Source organism: Colossoma macropomum, unplaced genomic scaffold (assembly GCF_904425465.1).
Source record: "Colossoma macropomum unplaced genomic scaffold, Colossoma_macropomum, whole genome shotgun sequence".
NCBI classification, from domain to species: domain Eukaryota; kingdom Metazoa; phylum Chordata; class Actinopteri; order Characiformes; family Serrasalmidae; genus Colossoma; species Colossoma macropomum.
Genome location: NW_023495818.1, coordinates 1,367,062 through 1,388,888, shown reverse-complemented (window position 1 = coordinate 1,388,888; position 21,827 = coordinate 1,367,062). Strand labels below are relative to the sequence as shown.

Genomic DNA, 21,827 nt, shown 5'->3' with positions numbered 1-21,827 from the left:
ACTTTACAGTTGGCACAATGCAGTCAGGCAGGTAATGTTCTCCTGGCATTCGCCAAACCCAGACCCGTCAATCAGACTGACAGATAGAAAAGTGTTATTCACCACTCCACAGAATATGTTTCCACTGCACCAGAGTCCAGTGGTGATGTGCTTTACACCACTCTATCCAGTGCTTGGCATTGTGCTTGGTGATGTAAGGCTTACATGCAGCTACTCGGCCATGGAAACCCATGCCATGAAGCTTCCAGACGCATTATGCTGATGTTAATGCCAGAGGAGGTTATGAACTCTGCAGTTATTGAGTCACCAGAGTGTTGGTGACTTTTATGCACTATGCACCTCAGCAATCGGTGACCCCACTCTGTAAGTTTACGTGGTCTGCCACTTCCTGGCTGAGATGCTGTGGTTCCTAAACACTTCCACTTTTCAATAATAGCACTTACAGTTGATTGTGGAAAATGTGGGAGGGAAGAAATTTTGGGAACTGACATGTTGCAACTATTACAGTACCACACTCAAATTCACTGAGCTCTTTAGATCAACCCATTCTTTCATAAATGTTTGTAAAGGAAAACTGCATGGCTAGGAGCATATACACCTGTGGCAATGGGACTGAATGAAACACCTAAATTCAATAATTAAGAGATGTGTCCCAGAACTTTTGTCCATATGGTGTAGTATTACGTTGACTATGTAACCAGCTTTTCTTTCTTTTTTTTCTTGAATCAGCTTCTGCTGTGATTGTGTGTAACCAAACACATGCCTCTTACATAAGCATGAGCTTTCCCACCCTTACCATCAGATGATATGACCTGACTCCTGTTTGACCCTTTCAGTTCCTCATGGTGACCACATCTCCGGGGCTTCAATCCTTTTTCTTTCAAGTCGTTTTTTCTCTTAGTTCAAAAGTTCCTTTGATACACTTCTTCAATCAGAGTCACAATAAGAGGTGACTCGAGTCTGAGGAATATTTCAACACATTCATATGCATGCTCAAATAAGTGTTTCAAAACAAAAAGGTTAATCTTAATATTAACTGTCTCTAAAACTGTGTAATTATACATCAACTGTACATGCAAGAACAATGTAACTAATAGTGATGTATTCAGTGTTACAGATGAATTACAGAAGTGCAGCTTATGTGATCATGTATAAACTTCAGTTTTTACTCATGCAATTACACAAGTGTGTCTTGATAGTTGTAAATGCATTTTCTCTTAAGAAGTAAAGTTAAATGACTTGTTTACTGATAGTCTTCTTTCTTTCACTGAATCTCCAAAAGGATGCATTGTTTTCCTCTTCCCTTTTTATTTCATACATAAATGACTGTTGGAGTTTGCATAAAGGCATATTTCATATTTTAAGGACTGTTAGTTTTCTCAAAGACATTAAAGGCAGTCATGGCCCAACTGTGGAGGTTGTGCAGCAGTGCAATAATTCATTTCAATCCAATTCAGTACATTTTTTTTGTCATATTTGTATGTGGGTACAGTTCAACAAAACATATTCAAAATAATTTTCTGCATCAACATTAAGACCAGGTCATGAATGCACATTTATTAGTGGGATAATACACAATATGTATTAAAAATGAGTACAAAATGACAATCAATGGACTATAAATACAGAATAAACTAGAGACACAGAAGTGCACTGCGTCTTGCAAGTGTACTGGTGCACAGACAGTAAATACAACATAATTGCAAAATATCTGTGCATTCACAGAGGTACGACCAGTGTGTAAACCATATTTAAGTGTTCAGTAAAGTCTAGCATTCATTTCAAGCACATATGAAGTTGGGCTGCAGTAATATGGAAAGAATTCAGAATTAGATTAAAGAGCAATATGCATATATAGATAGTTACAGCAAACCTGGAAAAAGCATCCTGCAGCCATATTGTTGGCATTTAGTCAGCATAATCTGCACAGTTAATGCCAGCTATGGCTTCCAAATTAAGATATCAAGAAAAAGTCAGTTCGATCTAAGGTAATATCAACAACTAATAGTAATCAATAATAATACCAATAATAATAAATAATCAATAGTAATATCAATAACTAATAGTAATCCATACCAAAAAATAAGTTATCTTTGACTCCCAATTAGGCATTATTGCCTGCAATAACTTAACCAGGTATCTAAAATAATCTTCTAAATATTGCATCGGCAAACACATTGCAGGAGATAAAAGCATAAAAATCGCTAGAATCATATAAATCTTTGATTTGTGGAAGGGTCAGCAATATTCTTTGCTGTGTTTTATTAACTTATGGTGTACAAACGGTGGCTCTACATGTGCCACTATCCCTGCTGTCAACACTGTCGGTGGCACGTCAACAATATGGTAGGGGCGGCAAGTGTGATATCATAGAATACTAACTATAGTTTGAGTAGGGTTTGCATTAATGATCTCGTGGTCTGATGTGACCGTGACCAGTTAAACATGTCAAGGGTAGAAACTGTTCTTGAACCTGGTAGTTCTGACTTGAATGTTAAAATATCTCTTCTTAGCTGGCAGTGAGTGGAATAGAACGTATCTGAAGTCGGTAGGGTCTGAGGTGATACTGCTGGTTTTCCTCAGACATCTGGTCAGAATGCTCTCCACTGGGGACCTGTAGAGGTTTTAAAGCTTAATTTAGATGAAACTAAACAGATGGTAGTTGATTTTAGATAACAGACTGTTACGACCTCACATTTTGTCTAGAGTGCTGTGGGATCAATAACATGTGGCATTAAAATATTGAACTGGTGATGATGGATTAAAAGCTTGAGGAACAGACCAATATAGAGCTTTTGAAGCCACTTTATTAAAACAAACCACAATAAAACTGGTGTGCTATGATACTTAGAATCACACTGGAAGAATCAAACTGTGGATGGCACCAAAGAAAAGAACAAAACAAAACCTAACCATGCTTGCCTACTCTGAAACAAAAGCTAACTACTCTAAACTTCCCTAGCCAGTAACCAAAAGTACATGTAGCGGTGCCTGCCCTCTTACCTAAGGAGCTAGACAGAGTAGACATCTATGCAGTGCGAATGTGTAGGCGCACCCCTCCTACCTGTTTGAAACCCCAGGTGGTACAAACAATCTCTTGTAAAAGTTTAAAGTGTGCAGGTAAAATACCACCACTCAAGTACTTCCCCTAACATAAAAGACAACGTCTTGCAAACTAAGTTGAAAGAAGCACTGGTAACCTAAAACAAAGCACACTCCCAACACAAGAGATTAAACACACAAACTAAAACAGCACACATGATAAAAGTCCTCTCTCTCTTCAGCCATCTTGAAGGCCTCTTTTTAAAACGTAGGCTCCTCCCCCAACTGCACCAGCCAGGCCTCTGGTTGGTTAGAGATCATCCTCACATGATTGACTAGAGCAGGTACCCCTGTGAAGGGAGAGACAGAGAGACAGAGAGACACACACACACAAACACACACACACACACAAAAAAAACAATACATGCTTACACGTAACAGAGACTAATGACACGACTCCTAATAAACTGACTGGAAAGGTTAATAATCAGAAGTATGCTGAAAAAAAAACAAAAATGGCATCTTGAATATATATGATTAAAATATGTCAAGCAGTCGCACATGAACAAAAAGTAAATAAATCAACACGATTCTCACCAAAAAAGGAAACTTAAAGATAACAGTTGTGCTGATGTGATATTTCAGTTCTGTGCAACCACTTTTATTATTACGTATTTTGAGCATGAACCATTTTTCAGTATCCAATATTATAGTAATAATATGTTTTTTTGACAAAACAGCATGTTTATTATATTACATGCTTAAAGCTAATAGCCTTATTTAATATATCTTTTTGTAGCATTTGCATTGTTCTTTTTAACTTGTCAGGGAGGACCAGGAAGTAACAGATCCTATCAAACTAGTAGAATGCAAGTACAGGTTTAAAAGCCAACTAGAAGCTGATACATTAAATAAAACAGATGACCAGATGAAGTCCATGCAAAGAAATCCAACTCATAATCCGAAAACATACAAAGACTTCACAAAGAGAGACTGACCAGTGTGAATATATAAAGCCCCTAGATTAAGGGACGGTTGGTTGCAGCAGCAGGTCGCAAACAGCTCAATATTGGGGATAATGCGACCTCTGGAGGTGTGCATGGGAAAAACCATCAATATATTTGTGATGCAGGAACAAGATATTGTTATAGACAGTGGAACTATTTAAGAGTAACACTTTAAATAAGGCTGACTATTTTATTAGCTCATCCTCTAAATGTATAATTTGTTGCTATAGACTTCCTGTGGTGTAATAGATTAAAAGATGGTTAGAGTGCTATTTAGGTACTGTACAGTTAATTACAACAATATGTCAAACAGCTTATGAACATGCAGTCAGTATACAGAAACTTGTTCACTATTTAAAACAAAGGTACCAAAAAGGTCCTTTGGGGCCATGCCATAGAACCAGGCCCAGTTTAAAACAAAATCACTGAGGATGCCTCAGAAATAAACATAGATGTGTATTAGGACAACGCATAGTTATTCAAAAACATAATGAAATGGTTGGATAGTATTTGTTCATGATTATATTACAAACAAAGAACACCAGGGTTACTGTTCCAGAGCACTGCTTGGCATGAATAACACAATAAAATAGTATGGTTTCTCTTTGGAATATTCAAATACCAATTGTTAAAAAAAAATCCATTCAGAGACTTTTCCCTTAACTCATTTAAATGTGCCGCCAGAAGAGTAATGGCATGTACACGTCCACACTGGCCATTGCGAAATGGAATTATGAAATCTGTGCTAACAAGTTTTCTATCATTATATTAAATATGCTTCTATTATGTAAAGTCTTTTATTATTGTTGGATGCGCTGTGATTTTTCCCAAGTGAGCACATGAACTCATTTTCAGTGCAGTTTGGATTGGCAAACACTTATTTTTGTTGTATTTAATCAGAGTAACTACAGATAATGTAAATAATGTGTGATTTATATTTCTATTCGTGCATTTTTTGTTCAAAAAAGTAGTTTGTGACACTAACAAAAATTTAAATCTATGCATTTTCAGTTTTGTTAAATGACATTACATTGTATTAACTGAGAGGGCAGATTAACATCGGCCTTAAATGATTTATTAAACAGTTGATATAACCAATTGGCCACCTAGTACCATACCCTGTAGAGAATACAAAATCCAGGACCAAGGATAAAGACTTCTGCTGTAGAAGAACCACAATTGGCTCCCCAAAGGACCTTCCAATGGATGATTTCTCCAAGAACAATTTTCGTAAGTGAGATATAGGTGTTGAAGTTTGAAGAACCTCCATATCATGCAAATATTCCACACCAACTAAAGTTTTTTCCTAACTGTATGACCAAGCCAAGAACCATTTTGGAACCATTATTTTAAAGTGCTTACTAGACTGTAGAATAAATGTACTCAGACCAGACTCTACAGAATCTGTTGCCATATATTGCAACAGAAAGTGTTAATGTTAAAACACTACTGTGCAATATTTAATAAAAAGGTGATATTTAGTAAAATTCCAAAAAATGTTTTCCTGCTAGTGGCTTGCACTGGTCCCAACCATCTGCTTAAGAATCTGAGTCTAATTGATCCTCAACAAGAACTGATCTTGGGTTCCTCATTCTGCAGCTTACATCCAGACAGGAGACACCAAGGGCAATCAAGCACTTCCACGCCTGGGAAGACAGGAAAAGAGAAGTGTTGTAAACTCACTGTAATGTACATCTAGAAATCATAATTAGGAGTCACTTCACCTGCCGACTTACGAGTACAGCACTAACAGACACTTTCTCATAATACTGTATAGTATGTGTTTATGCTAGTAAAACAGATTTGACGTCCAAGAGCTTTACTATGACTTGTCCTTGAAGAGACTTTAAGTATTTGATGCTGTAATGAATGTATTGGACATAAAGATTGCATTAATGAATGTAAATTAGCACACTCACCAGGTAAACAACGAAAAACACATAGGCAATAGAGAGGACAGCAGTGATGGCATAGACTGCTATACTGTTGAGACCAGTCACATAGACCACCACAAAGTATATATTTATTACACAGATGCCCAGGATGGTCAGAGCTCCACCAATTTTCCACACTCTGTAATTATAACACAGAAATAAGGCATGTGATTATGGTTGTAATTCCAATGCAGCTTTTTTATATATAGGAGGTCATCATCTCCTGAATACTAACCGTACCTCTCACACACCTGTTCTCAGTCTCCTCTCATCAGCTCCCTTACAAATACTCTCACACTTTTCCTCCAACACTGTTAGCATATCCCTGCAACTCTGAGCCTTTTACCTTGCAATTTATTGGACTTTGTGTCTTTTTTGATCTTGGCCAGCCTTTTTTGACTTTGATTTTGGTTTGCATAGTATTCCTACCCTATAAATCAACTGAGACAGCTGCACTATGGGTAGTGATACTCACAGTCCATTAGCAAAATCATTCATAACTCTCGTCAGGCTGGTGAAAGTCAGAATCGGGAATAAAGCAAACGGCAACTATTTGTGAAAAAGAAAAGAAAAAAAAAACAAGCAATGTTACATAGTAGGTATAGTACAGTCACAATGGCACTACCATCATTAGTTTAAGATAAACTTCCTACAGTCGTAAGATTAGAGTCCTGACCAACCTGTATGCTCTGCAGTGCATTCAATAAGTCATTCATGACAGTGAGGTCCTTTAAATCCTGGAAGAAGGCCACCAGTAGGGTGGGGACAATAGCAATTGAGCGTGTCACCAGCACTCTAGCAAAGCGGGAACAGTTGAGTGTAAGAAAACCCTTAGGATAGAGAGAAGAAGAGGGAAAGTGTGAGGAAAACAATGGGAACAAGTACAGCCATGTGTGTACCACAAACTGTTCTCTGTAAAACAGCTGAAAAAACTTCAGAAAACTGCTGCACTCCTTTAAGTTCTCTTACTTCCATCACAAACTGGCCAGCGTATGTGCCTGTCATGGTAGAGCTTTGTCCCGCTGCAAGGATTCCAATAGCCCAAATATAAAGCGCTGCAGGGCCAAAGTAACAACCCAGGACTGCACCCTGTGTTACGAAAAAATCAGGAAATTAAGTGAATGTTTCATGTAAACTGCCCTCAGAGATTTTATGAGACTATATGCAACTGAACTTGCAGTGCGCCTTATTTCACAGACGGTTTTATGAAGTCTACAACATTTCTATCATAATTCATTTTTACATGATCATTTTCTAGCCTCTCGTTATCATGTACAATTAAACAGCGTGTTTTTTTTTGTTACTGTGCTTTTAAGACTGATAGATGAGCTCTGTTCTGATTGGCTGCCCTGTATTGTGTCTCTTTCAAAAAGCGCTGAAACACTTCTTATAACTCAAGCGTAAATGGGTGGAGCTAAACTGCTGTAGGTTAACGGGACAGATATATGTTAATGTGTTGGTTTTTGTGACATGACAAAAAAAAGAAGTCAAAACAGCTTAGCCTCCATATATTGACTGTATGGATTGGAGAGTGAATTTTATTTTTAAAAAAGTGAGAAAATTCTGTGTTCCATGATACGGGTCCTTTGAAAACCTGAGCAATGTTTTATTTGCTGTTAAATCATCAAAATCAGTATTAATACTAATAACAAAGTATTATAATACCATGTTACGTCCATAGGACGTATGCTTTGTTTTGCTTGCTTCTCTTTCTTTCTCTCTCTCTCATACTCTTGCTTATTAGGAACCTGCCCACTCGTGCGTCTGATTGGCTGCCTGAAATTGAATGGAGTATTTCTTCGACGGCTGCGCTGGATGTCATCGAGGCTTTCCTCCATGCGGGCTTGGGGCGTTTGTTGTAGATCTGAACCGCAGCTCAGCTCGTTTGTTTTATGGCTTGTCTGTCCTTATGTCCAATGAAATAGCTTAGCTTAACCTCTTGTTCTTTATCCAGTTATCTCTACAGTTAAACCGTAAGCTCATGATCTGTCTCTGTAAATGTTCACTCTTATGCCGGTTGTAGGAGTGGGTGCCATTTCTTTTTTACTTTGTTTTCTCCTGTTTTGGTATAGATAGGGAGTTAGGGAAGACTGACTGTGTTTTTGTTTCTTGTTTTTTGTTTCCCTTAGATAAGTTAGTTTCCTGAACTCTCTAGCTAGGCTGGTTTTTGTTTGTTGTTTTGGCGTATGCCCACTCTGACGTTCCCCTGTGTCGTGTACCCAAAAGAGCAGCATAAAAAGAAAATAACATGACTTGATCTGTTTAAACGTCCTCTGGCTCTCTTTTGTCCTTTTTTATGTTATGATCATTACAAACCCCTAGACAGGTTGTAACACACCATTATAATAAAATTAAAAAAACATCAATAAGGATTATAATTACACAAATGCTTTTACTAACAACTTTTAATGTTGCCAACATATAATTTGTAACTTTTGGTTCTTTAATTGAGTGGTAGGTGTAAATACAAAAATGCTTGAGGGTCAAGCATGCAATCATGGCAGATTTGGCACTCCTGGAAGACCTCAACATATGTAAAGGAGTAGTCCATGATTGTGCTTAATGAAAAAATCCAGTTATACTCTGTCCTTTTATTATCTTGCTGTCCTAATATCTGTATGAATTAGATCACTTTTCATGTAACCAACGTGGGACGTGTCATGTTCAGATAGTCCTTGTAAACGCATCTATTTTTGAACCACAAAAGGCTGCAGCTTACAAAGTCATGAATTCATGTGGTAAACTCATGCAAGTTTCATACCAAGTTGTGACATATCACCAGTCAGAGCATTCTCTAATATCATGTGAAAACAACAGACCAAGCATAGACGACATCCAAACATGTTGCCTGCTCGTATAATAAAAGTATCAGTTGCCCATGACCACCTGAATAAAAACAATTCATTACAATCTGGTGATGTGACAGTTTTCCGACTTTATGAGTTGACAAAGACAATCTGGATGCACCATATGTGAATACAGGACTGGTGGTTGGTGCTTGTTTAAAGCAGCAGAGGCTGATCCTGCTGTGTAATAGTTTTCAGAACACCACTCATTTGAACGTCACGATAGTTTCATAATGTGGAGTTTGAATCTGCACTCAGACACAACTCTGATGAATATTTAAATGTATGTGTAAAAGGTAGCAGATGGGGGCAATTTCTGCAAAAGTGGCTTACATATACAGTAGTATGCAAAAGTTTAAACTCCCCTGGTCAAATTCCAGATTTTGTTGATTTTGTAACTAAAAAAATTGTTTCTATTATCTGAATTCAACATATTAGAAAAAACATACAATGTAAAAAGTGCCATAACTTTTGCACAGACCACATTTTATTTTATTTTATTTCCCCATATGTTTAATTAATTAATTAATTAATTAATTAATTAATAGCAATAGTGTGCTCCAGTGTGCAGAAGTGTGTTCTCTGTAGAGGGTGGGTTAGCTTAATTTTGCTTCGCAAATCAAAAAAACGTAATTTGACCAGGAGCACCCAAATTTTTAAATGCAACTGTATCAGCTTTTCAACTCATCAAATAATTTTTCTGTTCCAAAAATACATTTGAATGACAGTTTCTGACGTACCCCTTTGTAGAGGTCGACTTCCAATGTTTCATTGTTGTAGGGGAAGAGGCCTGCGTACGAACTTCCTGACTGGTTACACTGTTGCCTCTAAAAGTCATAGATTTAGTCATCACAAATATAGGAATTTTAAATTAATGAGTCATCATAAATGTAGGTGTTTTAAATCAATGATTCATCATAAATATGGGCTTTTTAATTTAATAAATCATTCAAAGAGTCATCAGTGATATGAGTGCTTAAATAAATTAGTCATATAAATATGGGTCTGAACTGTTATGTTAATTAAAATTACATCATTACATTAATGTAATTTAAACTGCTCTTGTGGCTTTAACAATGGAACATGAAAAACTGCAGTCTTTTCAGTCGCCTGATTAAGGGTGGAGCTTGTGCAATACTTACCACCTGCATATTTGTTTTTCCATAAAAAGCCTCAGCAAAGACAGCCACCACAAACACATTGATGAGGAAGGAGACAAAGAGTGCGATACTGGCCTCAATGAAGAAGTACTTGTTGGCCTCTTTTACCTCTCTGTTATTAGCTCGGTCTATCTGCCGCGACTGTGGAAAACGAGAAGACAGGGCGTCAGTCCTTTCACATACTAGACATCGCTTATCTTAGGTTAAACGCCAAACGTTGCCTTGATTGGTCTTAACAAAACAATTGCAGTTGGAGGATGTGCTATTTAAACTATACTGGTGTTAAGAATCTTTAGAAATATCGTTCATAAAATCCTGAATTTGATATGATTAAACACAAAAGACAAATACTGCCTATACACCACCATTTAAAAGCTTCTCATATTAATAATTGGGTAGTAAGTGGGTGGCGCTGTTGCCTCACAGCAAGCAGGTTCGATTCCCCAGTGGGCAACCAGGGTCCTTTCTATGTGCAGTTTGCATGTTCTGCCCATATCTGCCTGGCTTTTCTCTCATAGTCCAAAGACATGTGGTCAGGCGAATTGGAGATACTAAAATGCCCCTAGGTGTGAGTGTACTGTGAGAATGTGTATGTCTGTTTGTCTGCCCTCTGGTGGACTGGCAGCCTGTCCAGGGTGTTTCCTGTCTTTTTCCCAGTGAGCGTTGGGATGTGCTCCAGCACCCCCCGAAACCCACAAGGATAAGCGGCTTAGATGATGAGTGAGTGAGTGAGTGAGTATTCAGTATGTCAAGTTTTTGGGAACACAGAGAAGTTATTAAATTATAAAAAATACACTCCAGTTATCTATTTATAGTAATGTCTTTATGAGTTATCTGACCATTATGATATGTTTGATTGAGATATGAGGCATTATGATATTAATTTTATTATAATTTCATTCTCAATGTTGTACAGCTTTCTCGGTCATTATGGAATCATGTACATAAACAGCTGTACATCAGTACATTACAGCTTCCTACATATTTATATCGGTGAATCTGTAAAGTAGTAACATCATAATAGAATCATTTTATATCTTCAACAAATTTGTTTGACTATAATGACATTTTCATTATAGTCAAACAAATTTGTTGAAGATATAAAATGATTCTATTATGATGTTACTACTTTGGGTGGTAGTGCGCATGATTATGTAGGCCTTAAAATTTTTAAAACCTTTTTAAAAATGTTTTGAATCCTGCTATAATTGATATTATCCCAGATTATTGTTCAAATCCAAAATATCCCCATATTCAGTGTTTTTCAAGTCCAAAAGTCCCCATTTCCCAGTTAAACGTGTCCCATACAATAAACTGTAGTAACACAGTTAGGGCCCAACAGTAAAACATTTTGCTGTGTACATTCTGAGCTGTATGATAAAGTTAACTTTAACAATCCAAGCAATTTTGTAAATTAATAATAAAAAACAATGTTGTATGTATAATGTATTAATGTAAATAAATGTAAATCTATACATCTCTAAAAAAGAAGAATATTCAAAGATTTATTTATTTTTTTAGTCAATAAGATGGACACAGCACATTGTCTTACCTTAACGAGGGCTGAGTGCAGGTAGATGTTATGAGGCATTATTATAGCTCCAACTATTCCTATAGCCTGTTCTAGCTGTGCTGATCCACAGCCCCGACAGTATGGAACAAACATACCCTTCAGCACCTCCGCCTGGTTTGGAGCCACAATCACATACTGGAAGAGGACAGGAAGAAAAGAGCATGTAGACCTGCTTCAGAATCCGTTCTCATTATATTCTTATGCAATGTGATGCCTTCCATTAATGCCAGTGTAATAGTAAACAATACATGTTCACAGAACCATTTCCTAAATCGTAAAACTGACATATAATTACAGATTATTATTATTATTATTATTATTATTATTATTATTACCATTGTGTGAACATGATAAACAGTTAAACTAGACTTTTTTTTCCTTTGTTTTCCATTTTATTATTAATTCCACAAATAGGTTTTTTTTTTATAACAATAAAACAACAATAATAGCAACACTTTTTGTCTGGTAATTTTAGGACTAATTTAGGACTTCCTCAATAGCGTGTGAGCCACAAAACTGTTATTAATTTAGTAAGAGAATGTAATTCTCTAAGCCTGATGCCTACTTCTTCAAATGCCATTTCTCTGTTTAAAAAGGCCCATTTCACTTAATATACGAGGGCCGAGACATTATTTTATTCATGTATTTTTCTCGAGATTCAATGCCTGATGTCTGAAACCTGACACTGTGATTTGAGGATGTTCTAAAATCTACACCATACCATACGGGCAGCTTTTTATACAGGCATTTCTGCCTGCAGCACCGAGAGTGTTCAACCAGTGCAGCTCAACAGTCATGTTTCTACAACAAACTAATCTATGTTAGCTACAACAAATGTGGTTTAAATGTAGTATATCTCATCAAACAACATGCTTAAAAGCTCAGCTATGTTTAGATGTGAGAATAGTAGTGTCTTCCTAAGGAGTGCTCAAAATAAATCAAAATAAATCAATACGTTTTTTAAACCGGCTGAGTTTTACCCTTACTGGGGGCTCTCACCACGGTATCTCAGTTAACCATCACAGGGCACAGACCTATCAGGCACACACTCTACACATGGTAAAAGTCTTTGAAAGGGGAGATGTAAAAAAAAAGTCCCCAAATTCTCTAAATATACCTCATATCCAAAGGTGACAGCCATGACAGTGATAAGAAAGCCAAAGAAAGCCTCCAGCTTCCTCAGCCCTGTTGTTCAGTGATGCACAATAAGACATGTTAAGTGTTATTCAACATAACTATTATTATGTATGTCTTCTTACATATTAGATTTCAGTAAGATAGACCCACCCCACTTATCACAGAAAAGGAAAATAAGTGTGTCTCCAATGGTGATGATTACTCCACCCCACAGAGGGATTCTGCAAGAGTGAAGAAATACATTAGGTCAAATTATTATTGGATACAGTCATAATAATTTAATAGTAATTAATAAGTCATTAAACACCAGATGTAGCTCCATCAAGTGTAAGCGTGAGGGAAGTTTTCCTCTGTGAGACAGTTAATTAATTTCTGAATTAAGTACAGAAGTTGCAAACCTATTTCTAAAAAACTGATCACAAACATGCTCAAAAATGAAACTTTCTGTCTGTTTCAACTGTCTTTGTCTATAAAGCTGAACTGTCTTTACCAAGCCACACACCATTCAAATCAATTTACATACTTCAATTACAAAGCTGGGACAGTGTGTGAAATGCTAATCAAAGCAGACAGCAATGAATAGAAAATTCAATGTGACCTCCAAAAACAGAACGTTTGTCTTTTTTCTTATGAGCTTTTTTGTAAATATATGCTCTGCTCCAAATTTAATGTAATATGTTCCAAAAAGGAGGCAGGAGCATGTTTACCACTGTGTTACATCAAGTTTCCTGAATAATCACTTGGGGACTGTAGACACCAATAAATCCAGTTGTGAAAGCTGGATTTTTAAAATATTTTTTCTGTTATACAAATCTTCACCTGCACATATGAAGTCATTATTTTCAATGGGATACAGCAGGCATGCTAGTCTGGACTGAAGGCAAGCCAGTCTAGAACCCACACTCGCCAATTACATAGCCATGCCATTATAACATATTTCAGCATTAATTGTACCTTCACAGAAGTGCAAGTTATCCATGCCATTAGCACTAATGCACCCTCATACCATGACAGACCTTTACACTGGGAACAATCTGGACGGTCTTTTTCTTCTTTGATCTGACATCCATTTTTTCTATAAACTATCTGGAAGGTTAACTCATCAGGTCACGTATATGTTTGTACTGCACACATGTACTAGCTCTTATGGTGGCTGGGAGTCCCTCAGATATGTAAAACAATATAAAATGAATTGCTCTAAATCTGGTGCTTAATAATATCAAGAATGTCATTTGGACAGAAAGCTTATGCCACCTTCCAGCAGACAGCAGATTGAAAGCGATGGCAGTACCGATGACCTCTTGCATGTCTGAACCAATGATGGCCACTTCTATCATCAACCACAGGATTATACGAGGACCCTGGAGACAGAAAAGGGTGATTATTAATGCAGATAGGGGGTGCTATATTCATTTTAGTTTTCTGCATAAGTACACCACACATCTTCAGTGCAGTAAAGAGCAAAAAGTATCTGGACATGTTTTAAAAATGTATTCAGTTTATTGTGTTAGGAAGCAAAATGTCAAACCAAGTGGCATTTTTTTTAAACAGATCATTCTGTTGTTTTTTCTTTGGCAGCATTTTATTTCCTAAAACAGCTGGTGTGTTTCAGATTATCTTTTGAGCAGTTTCTTTGCAGACTCAAAATGTTTTTGTACACCTCTGAGTTTGTGATCCCATCAGTGAACACATGCTCACTCACACCAAAGTACAATCCTGTTTCCAAAAAAGTTAGGACTCTGTGCAAAATATAAATAAAAACAGAATGCAATAATGTGCAAATCATTTAAACACCACGTTTAATTGAAAATAGTACAAAGACAACATGTCAGTGTTGAAACTTTTAAGTGCTGAAAACATTTTTTGAAAAATAGAAAAACGTGGAACATGTCACAGCTACTTAGGTAAATTGGCAACAGGTCAGTAACATTATTAGGGTATAAAAACAGCATCTCAGAGAGGCTGAGTCTTTCAGAAGTAAAGATGAGGAGGGGTTCACCACTCTGTGAAAGACTGTGTGGGCAAATAGTGCAACAATTCGTGAATAACCTTTCTCAACATAAAAAAAGAGCTATTAAGAGGATTTCATCATCTGTGGTACCTAATATCATTAAAAGATCCATAGAATCCACAGAAATCACTGTATGCAAGGGACAAGGCCAAAAACCAATATTGGCTGGCTGTAATCTTCAGGCCCTGAGGCATCATTGTATTAAAACAGACACAATTCTGTAGTGGAAATCACTGCATGGGCTCAGAAACGCTTCTGAAAACCACTGTCTGTGAACACAGTTCATTGCTGCATTCACAAATAAGTTAAAACTCTAAAACGCAAAGAAGAAACCAGATATAAACAAGTTCCAGAAATGCCGCCACCTTCTCTGAGCCCAAGCTCATTTAAGATGGACTGAGGCAAAGTGGAAAAGTGTCCTGTGGTCCAACGAATCATTATCAGCATTAGCGACTGGCATGGGTGACTGGCACATCTGTGAAAGCACAATTAATGCTGAATGATATATACAGGCTTTGGAGCAACATATGCTGCCATCTAGACAACGTCTTTTTCAGGGAAGGCCTTGCTTATTTCAAGACAATGCCAAACCACATTCTACATGTATTACAACAGCATGGCTTCATAGTAAAAGAGTCCGGATGGTAAACTAGCCTGCCTGCAGTTGAGACCTGCCACCCACTGAAAAAAAATATTGCATTGTGAAACAAAAAATCCAACAAAGGAGACTTTGAAAAGTTCAGCAGCTGAACTACTACATCAAGCAACAATGGAAAAATATTTCACTCACACGAGCCCCCATAGCTTATGTAAAATGGATATTGAAGAGGATTAGTGCACAATTATCCTTTCAAAGTTATACTGGATTTATTTCATTGATTCAAACAAAAGAAATCCAGTGGATTTCAAAACAGATCATACTTGCATTTATGTGTGAATTCAACCTCATTTTTTGAAAACAAGCATTTTGTGGCTGTGATTTCCTAGAAAACATATCTTACATCCTGAAATAATGTACATTCTTGCAGGTTTCATTTCTTCTTCTTATTATTATTATTTTGCTGAAAGGTAGATGCACTCTGACAAGATGTGAGTTTGATCAACCAAGTACAAAATAGTAACCCCCCAAAAATATATAATTTTGGATTTACCACTTTTTTACCATTGCCACCATGATAACTGAAAATTCAGAAGACATGAGAAGATCCACTAGTAGTAATAATGTTAAACAAATTGGCTATATTTGCATTGTAAACATCATGACTTCTGTTTCCTATCACCACCACTGTAAAGAAATCTGAGTCGGTAAGTTCTCTACAATTTATGATTTTTTATTATTATTTAATTTTAATTATTGATTATTGTTATTAATAATTTCAGCAAAAACAACTCTGAATTATTTTGTTTGCATCTCAAAGATTGAATTATGCAGATTATTTTCACAATTGGCAGTTTTCCTATTTAAGGCTTTGTTAACTTACACAGGGGTACTCTTGTTTGCAGACTTCTGCCAAGTGCATCCCTGTGACCACGCCAAGACGAGCAGCCAGTCTCTGTAGTAGAAGGCCGATGACAGTGGACAGCAAAAGTACCCACAGGAGCTAAAGCATAAAAAGAAGCATGCAGAGTTTAGATGTGCTCACAAATAAAAAAAATGACAGAAATGGAAAATATTAATTCCTTTAAACACACCTGAAACCCAGCTATGGCCCCTGAATCGAGGTCAGATTCTATATTCCCAGGATCCAAAAAGGCAATACTCATAAGGAATCCAGGTCCTGTGAAGGCCCACAGCTTGCGAAAGCTAAATATCTAGAGAAAGAGGTAGAAGAGAGATACAGTCTTAGAAACAGAAGTGTCAGACGGTCTCTGGAGCAGCCAGCTTTGTTTCTCTAAAACAATCTTTCAGTTGATGCTTCTTTAAAAAAATAGTTTGATAAAAATCTAATTTACATGATTTTCCACTTACCCCAAATGCATTACCCTATTTTCGCACCTTATTTAATGCATCAGTTTATTGTTATTCAATATGCAACTTCTAACTCTCTTACAGTAGACAAACCTTAGGTATTACTGTGCTAACATTATGCACCTGTGTAGTGCCATTTTACACACTTCTGCACTCCATCTTTCCAGAGTTCGAAGGTCCAGTAGTACCGTTAAGCAGGACATTACACAAGTGATAATATAGTTCCAATTGTAGTTTTAATGTGTTTAAATTAGGCCTATCCTAGCCATTTTAATGAAGATTTCGGCATGTATTTGTAGAAATGGTTTGGGTGTCTACTGACTCCCAGTGTTTGTTAGCACCATTAGCCTAGCAGCTCAAGTTCTACATTAAATTTGGACACCAACCATGTCTTTGCTGAGCGGCTGCACTTGATGTGGAAAATCACGTAAATTAGATTTTTCACCAAACTATTCCTTAAATCAAAGCATTTTTCAACCTAATCTGATGAACTTGTAGCATAGAACACTTAGTATGGACAATGATTTAGGCATTCCCTGTACCCACTGACTCAGAACTCACAGTAGTAACTTATTTTGTGTTTTGAGTCAAAAGATTTCCTGTTCATGCACTAAGTACAGGAAAAAGTGAAGAAATTCTTGCATGTGGTAAGTGACCGTAGATGGATCGAGGTCAATGACAGAGAAGTAAATTGTACAGAGAAACCTCGCAAGGAACTGTCTTGGTTTAAGTTTTTGCCTGCCTGGAGCCGGAGGTGGAAAAAAGAGACAGAAACTGCGCTGAATAAAAGTGAAAGTATGGAAACTGAGTCAAAATCTTACTCAGCTAAAAGTGGAATAGGAGACAGAAAAATACCAGTAAAAGGTATCAACATTTAAACATATTCAGGTTTATAAAAGTAAAACGTAAATGTTAAGCTGATAGATAGCTGATAGGTGACATCAGAAGTAGTGGCATTTTTTTTCAGTCCAAAATAATACTTGGCCTGAGCTGAGCACACTTTTTATTACAACATTTAACCAAATTCTTTAGAAAAATAACAGTGTGGGAACCAACTGGATGACAAGAGAAAATTCAAATGAAAAAAGAGAGAACTCTCCTGGTCATTGAGATTTGTAGCAAGTACTCTGAGGCTCTAAATACAATTGTATGAAGTTTTTATCCTGAAAATGTAACTGAGTAAAAGTACTGAGCAATACTTGAGTAAAGTACAAATCCTCATTTCTCAGGTATTGTTATTATTATTAGATAGTTATTAGATATCAGATTCCTTTAACCTTGTAAAGCTTGACAGAAATAGTAATACAAAATGTCTATTTTTGAAGTGACACTATTTATTGGCCTTTTAACTGATAATGCATTCGCTGCACAGCAAACTTGTAAAGGCCTCCTGTGAACTCTTACTAGTAAATCGGAATTAAACTTATTCAGTGAATCATGTTTGTTTCAATCTGAAATTTTATGAGTTATCTAAGTACATTGACTATAGCCTACATACAGTGCTAGCACCACATAAAAGTTGCAGGTTTCATACATAAAACTAAACAAAGTCTAAAATCTAAACAAAGTACACATTACTATATTCTTTTAATATCTATTGCTTATATGTTAACATTAAAACACACAAAGAATATTATGGAGAGGAATTACATGTGTGAACACACTGTATTGTAGATAGATAATAATCATGTAATATTGATGTGAATAAAATAAGATTTGCTGTTTGGCTACATATTTCACTAAGTGCTGCTGCACACTGACAGAGATTCTTTCAGGCACAGCTCAGCGTGCCATTTGTTTTAGCTTGTTTTGGCAATGCAACATGGTGGTTCTGGGAGATTATCAATAATATAAGCTATGTACTTCTTTTGACAACCATCCTGCTACCCCACAAAATTAGTTTGAAAATTAAGTTTGAAAAGTGAAGAGGGACTTCAGTCTGGAGGGATATCAGAGGGTTCTGACTTAAGACTGAAAGACCCCCAACAATTGTCAGTTCTGTTCCAGATCCCAGTACATACAAGTCTGCTAAGAAAGTAAAACCAAAAAGAGAAGCAAAAAAGCTCTTATTCTTATTTTCACTACCACATTTTTTAGACCACTTGTCACCAACATGCACTTGGAAATCCGCCATGCTGCAGAGTTTGCAGTTTACCGAAACACATTTTGCACACTGTGTAGATTTTTATTACTCATAATACCTGCGGACATAAATTTGATACTCATGTTTTTATGCACTAAACAGTCATATTCAAATATTACTTACATGTTTATTCTCAGCTCTTACACCAAGTTGCTTTTCTTTCACAACGTTGTCTTAAGATATTTTCACCATGCAAACAATCATTGTCACTAGGAACTTTAGAGAGGAGTTTCTGAAGGTTTTTGGAATTTCAATGAGAGTCAAAAACTTGCATATCATATTTCATACACACGGCATTTTTGAACGGTTTATTAAAAGGTTCTTTACACAATTAAAGGGCCATTTTCCATGGAATTGCTCCAAAGAACCTGTTTGGCACCTTTACTTGGTGAATGTACACATAATACTAGATGCTGTGTCCTGATGATATTAATACTATATAAAAAATGCTGCTTAATTAAATATGCATGGATGTACACTGTGTGGTCTTTTTATACCTCAGAGTCATCGGTTGGGACGGCTACCCTCTCCTCAAAGGTGGAACAGATGGGTTCATCATCAGAGTCAGCAGTCGATGGAATGGCGCCATACTGGGTGGGCCCTCCTTGCATGTCCCCAATCTGATGACGATGACTTTCTGAGAGGAAAGGAAATGAAATGAAGACCGAAGGCAAAAGAGATCATTGCAGCTCTAGATTACATCCTCTGAACCAACAGAATTCAAGATTTACTCTAAAAAGCGTCATTATTCTTTGGAAAAGTGCCCAATGCAGAACAGAAAATGGAAAGGTGGAGCGATCTTAGTGGTAGCAGTCATTGGACAGACCTAGCTGAGTATGATCAGATAAGTGAGGTTTGCACTCTGTTTGTATTTTATTTGGATAGCCCACTGTAAAGGCTTTGTAGGTTTTTACCTTGTATTTAACTTACATTCAGTTATGAAAATCATTTTGACTTTCCCTAACCTTAGGGTCCTAACCCTAAACCTAACCTTAACCCAAAACCTAAACCTGGCCTAATACCAATTTTTTACACTATAGGGTGGTATAGGTGGCTATCAAAAAAAAGATGGACCCTCTTTTTTTGTTTTTCTAAAGCTGGGACAACGTACTGATTTTCGAGCTGTGAAATCAGTAGTTATATAAATATTTCAGTATTATTATTTTATTTTGCTTATAAAACAGTGTTCAGTTGCAGGTTAGCTTCCACACAAAGACAATGCTATCTGAAGTCTGGCATTATTTTCCTTTTTTATTGTAGTATGAACTGTCCTCCTGGATGTTCTGAATATTGAACTATAAAGTACGTATGGCTTAATGTATTAAAAAAAAAATGCTGCATTTCGCATCTGTTGCAACTTTGGAAACCAACTGAATGCGCAGCAGTCTCTCAAAATGAAACAGTTGTTCCTTATTGAAGGCAATGGAGAAAGACAGTAATGAAGGTGCGTCTACAGTTGTGATCACAGTAGGGGACATAATGAAAAAGGCTTTGTTTTCAGACAGTGCAGGTTGGCAAGGGGAACATTCTTGGGATCATCCTGGAAAAAACATGTCACTATAACTCAAGGCATTTTTGTGCATGCCTCAATTTGAAGAGTGCATGCCAAACAAAAACCTATGCTTAGAGTAAAAGTCACATGATCATGGTTAAATTGCGGTTAATACAATCAGATTATGTTCAATCAGATTGTTACTGCTATAATCAGATTATGTGTTAGAACTGAAATAATATGAATTACATAACAACTATATCTAAGTAGTAGACCCAGTTTGGTGCTTTTAGTAAACTTAACCCACAACTTTGGCCACTTTGCACTGAAGCATATGATTAAAAGAACCACATTAGTAAAATGTAGCTTTCATTTAAGATGACATTTCACAGTTGTCCTGTATTAATTCAGCTATGTAGCATGCAAAAGTGACTTTCTTCTAACTGTTTAAAATTTAGTAGCATAAAAAATGGAATATTTAGCAATAAATTAATGATACACCACACTATGTTGTATAATATTTTTAGTACATTACAGTTAGAAACATATATTATCCACCACAAATCTGTTGGAAAGACTTGCAAAGAACATTTAGTGCTATTGACAATGACTGAGAATCTGCTGCCAATGTAAATTAGCTAGAAGTATAAATAAATAAAGAGTGAAATATATAGAATATTTTCTACTTACTAAGTTTGGAGTGCTCGGTTGCCATTTCCTCTTACTTATGTTCTGTCATGAGCATTTGGTAGTGAGTAGGCAAATATATGGCTAAACTGCCACTGATAAAACCTTCCCTGTGCACATCAGGAACTCCTCTGATCTCATTTTCAGGAAATACCTTGTGCTAAGTACTTGCCTGCCTGCGGGCTCATCTTTCATCACTTATTTGCCAGTTTTTCATGGGAGCATCTTTATAAGGGTTCTTGTTATTTATGCACATGGAAACTGTTCAAACCTAAGCCTGAAGATTTGGATGAGCATCTATAAGTCAAAGAAAGTGAGGGTGTAGGAGAGAGCTGGACAAATGGGGGGCAGTTTAACTACCACAATAAAATAAAGTAAAATCAACAAATGAATAAAAGTATGCTTCTTCAGTTAACATATCTTTACATAACATATCCGTTAACCTGTCCAAAGAAAAACATGTGTTTTCAAAGCGGTAACTTCAAAGGAGAAAGCAAAAACCTTTTAATGTAAGTTAATGTCAAGAGGTTTTATTCCACGTGATTTTGGAACATTTCTATTGTTGACTTGACTAATAGAAATGCTCCAAAATAAGCCCATTCATTGTGAATTTCAATGTAACAGACAGCTGCTGTGTTTAAATGGTGCAGAAAAATAAAAATCAACAAAAATGCGCATACACATTTTATTTTTTTTTTGTTTGATTTTTTTTAAGACAGTGATGAAATGCAAGGCTAGTTTGAGGTTCCATTTGAGTAAACCTCTGAAAAACTATTACTTACACTGTAAAAAAGGTTTTCAGAAAAAAAAAATCATGCAAAGTTAT

General features: G+C 36.4%; 1 protein-coding gene across 1 annotated transcript; it reads right to left on the bottom strand.

The window, feature by feature from the left end:
* Positions 1–3,430: 3,430 nt before the first annotated feature.
* Positions 3,431–21,127, bottom strand: LOC118803063 (natural resistance-associated macrophage protein 2-like). Its single transcript, XM_036563569.1, has 15 exons — positions 21,005–21,127; positions 19,320–19,459; positions 16,403–16,522; positions 16,192–16,311; positions 13,954–14,060; positions 12,850–12,920; positions 12,680–12,747; positions 11,542–11,697; positions 9,972–10,130; positions 9,570–9,656; positions 6,953–7,072; positions 6,664–6,813; positions 6,459–6,532; positions 5,969–6,122; positions 3,431–5,695 (listed from the first exon to the last, which is right to left on the bottom strand). Exons 1-15 carry the CDS (start codon positions 21,027–21,029, stop codon positions 5,588–5,590), a joined length of 1,659 nt encoding a protein of 552 aa, XP_036419462.1. The 5' UTR covers positions 21,030–21,127; the 3' UTR covers positions 3,431–5,587.
* Positions 21,128–21,827: the final 700 nt, after the last annotated feature.

What these genes read in the sequence shown, in the direction of transcription:
- LOC118803063 (XM_036563569.1), bottom strand. Translation starts at nt 21,029, where the DNA reads ATGGCAACCGAGCACTCCAAACTTA. An exon ending in TGCACTCAGCCCTCGTTAAG is followed by an intron (nt 10,131 to 11,541) that starts GTAAGACAATGT and finishes CGTTTTCCACAG; the next exon opens with TCGCGGCAGATAGACCGAGC. An exon ending in AATGATTTTGCTAATGGACT is followed by an intron (nt 6,123 to 6,458) that starts GTGAGTATCACT and finishes TTATAATTACAG; the next exon opens with AGTGTGGAAAATTGGTGGAG.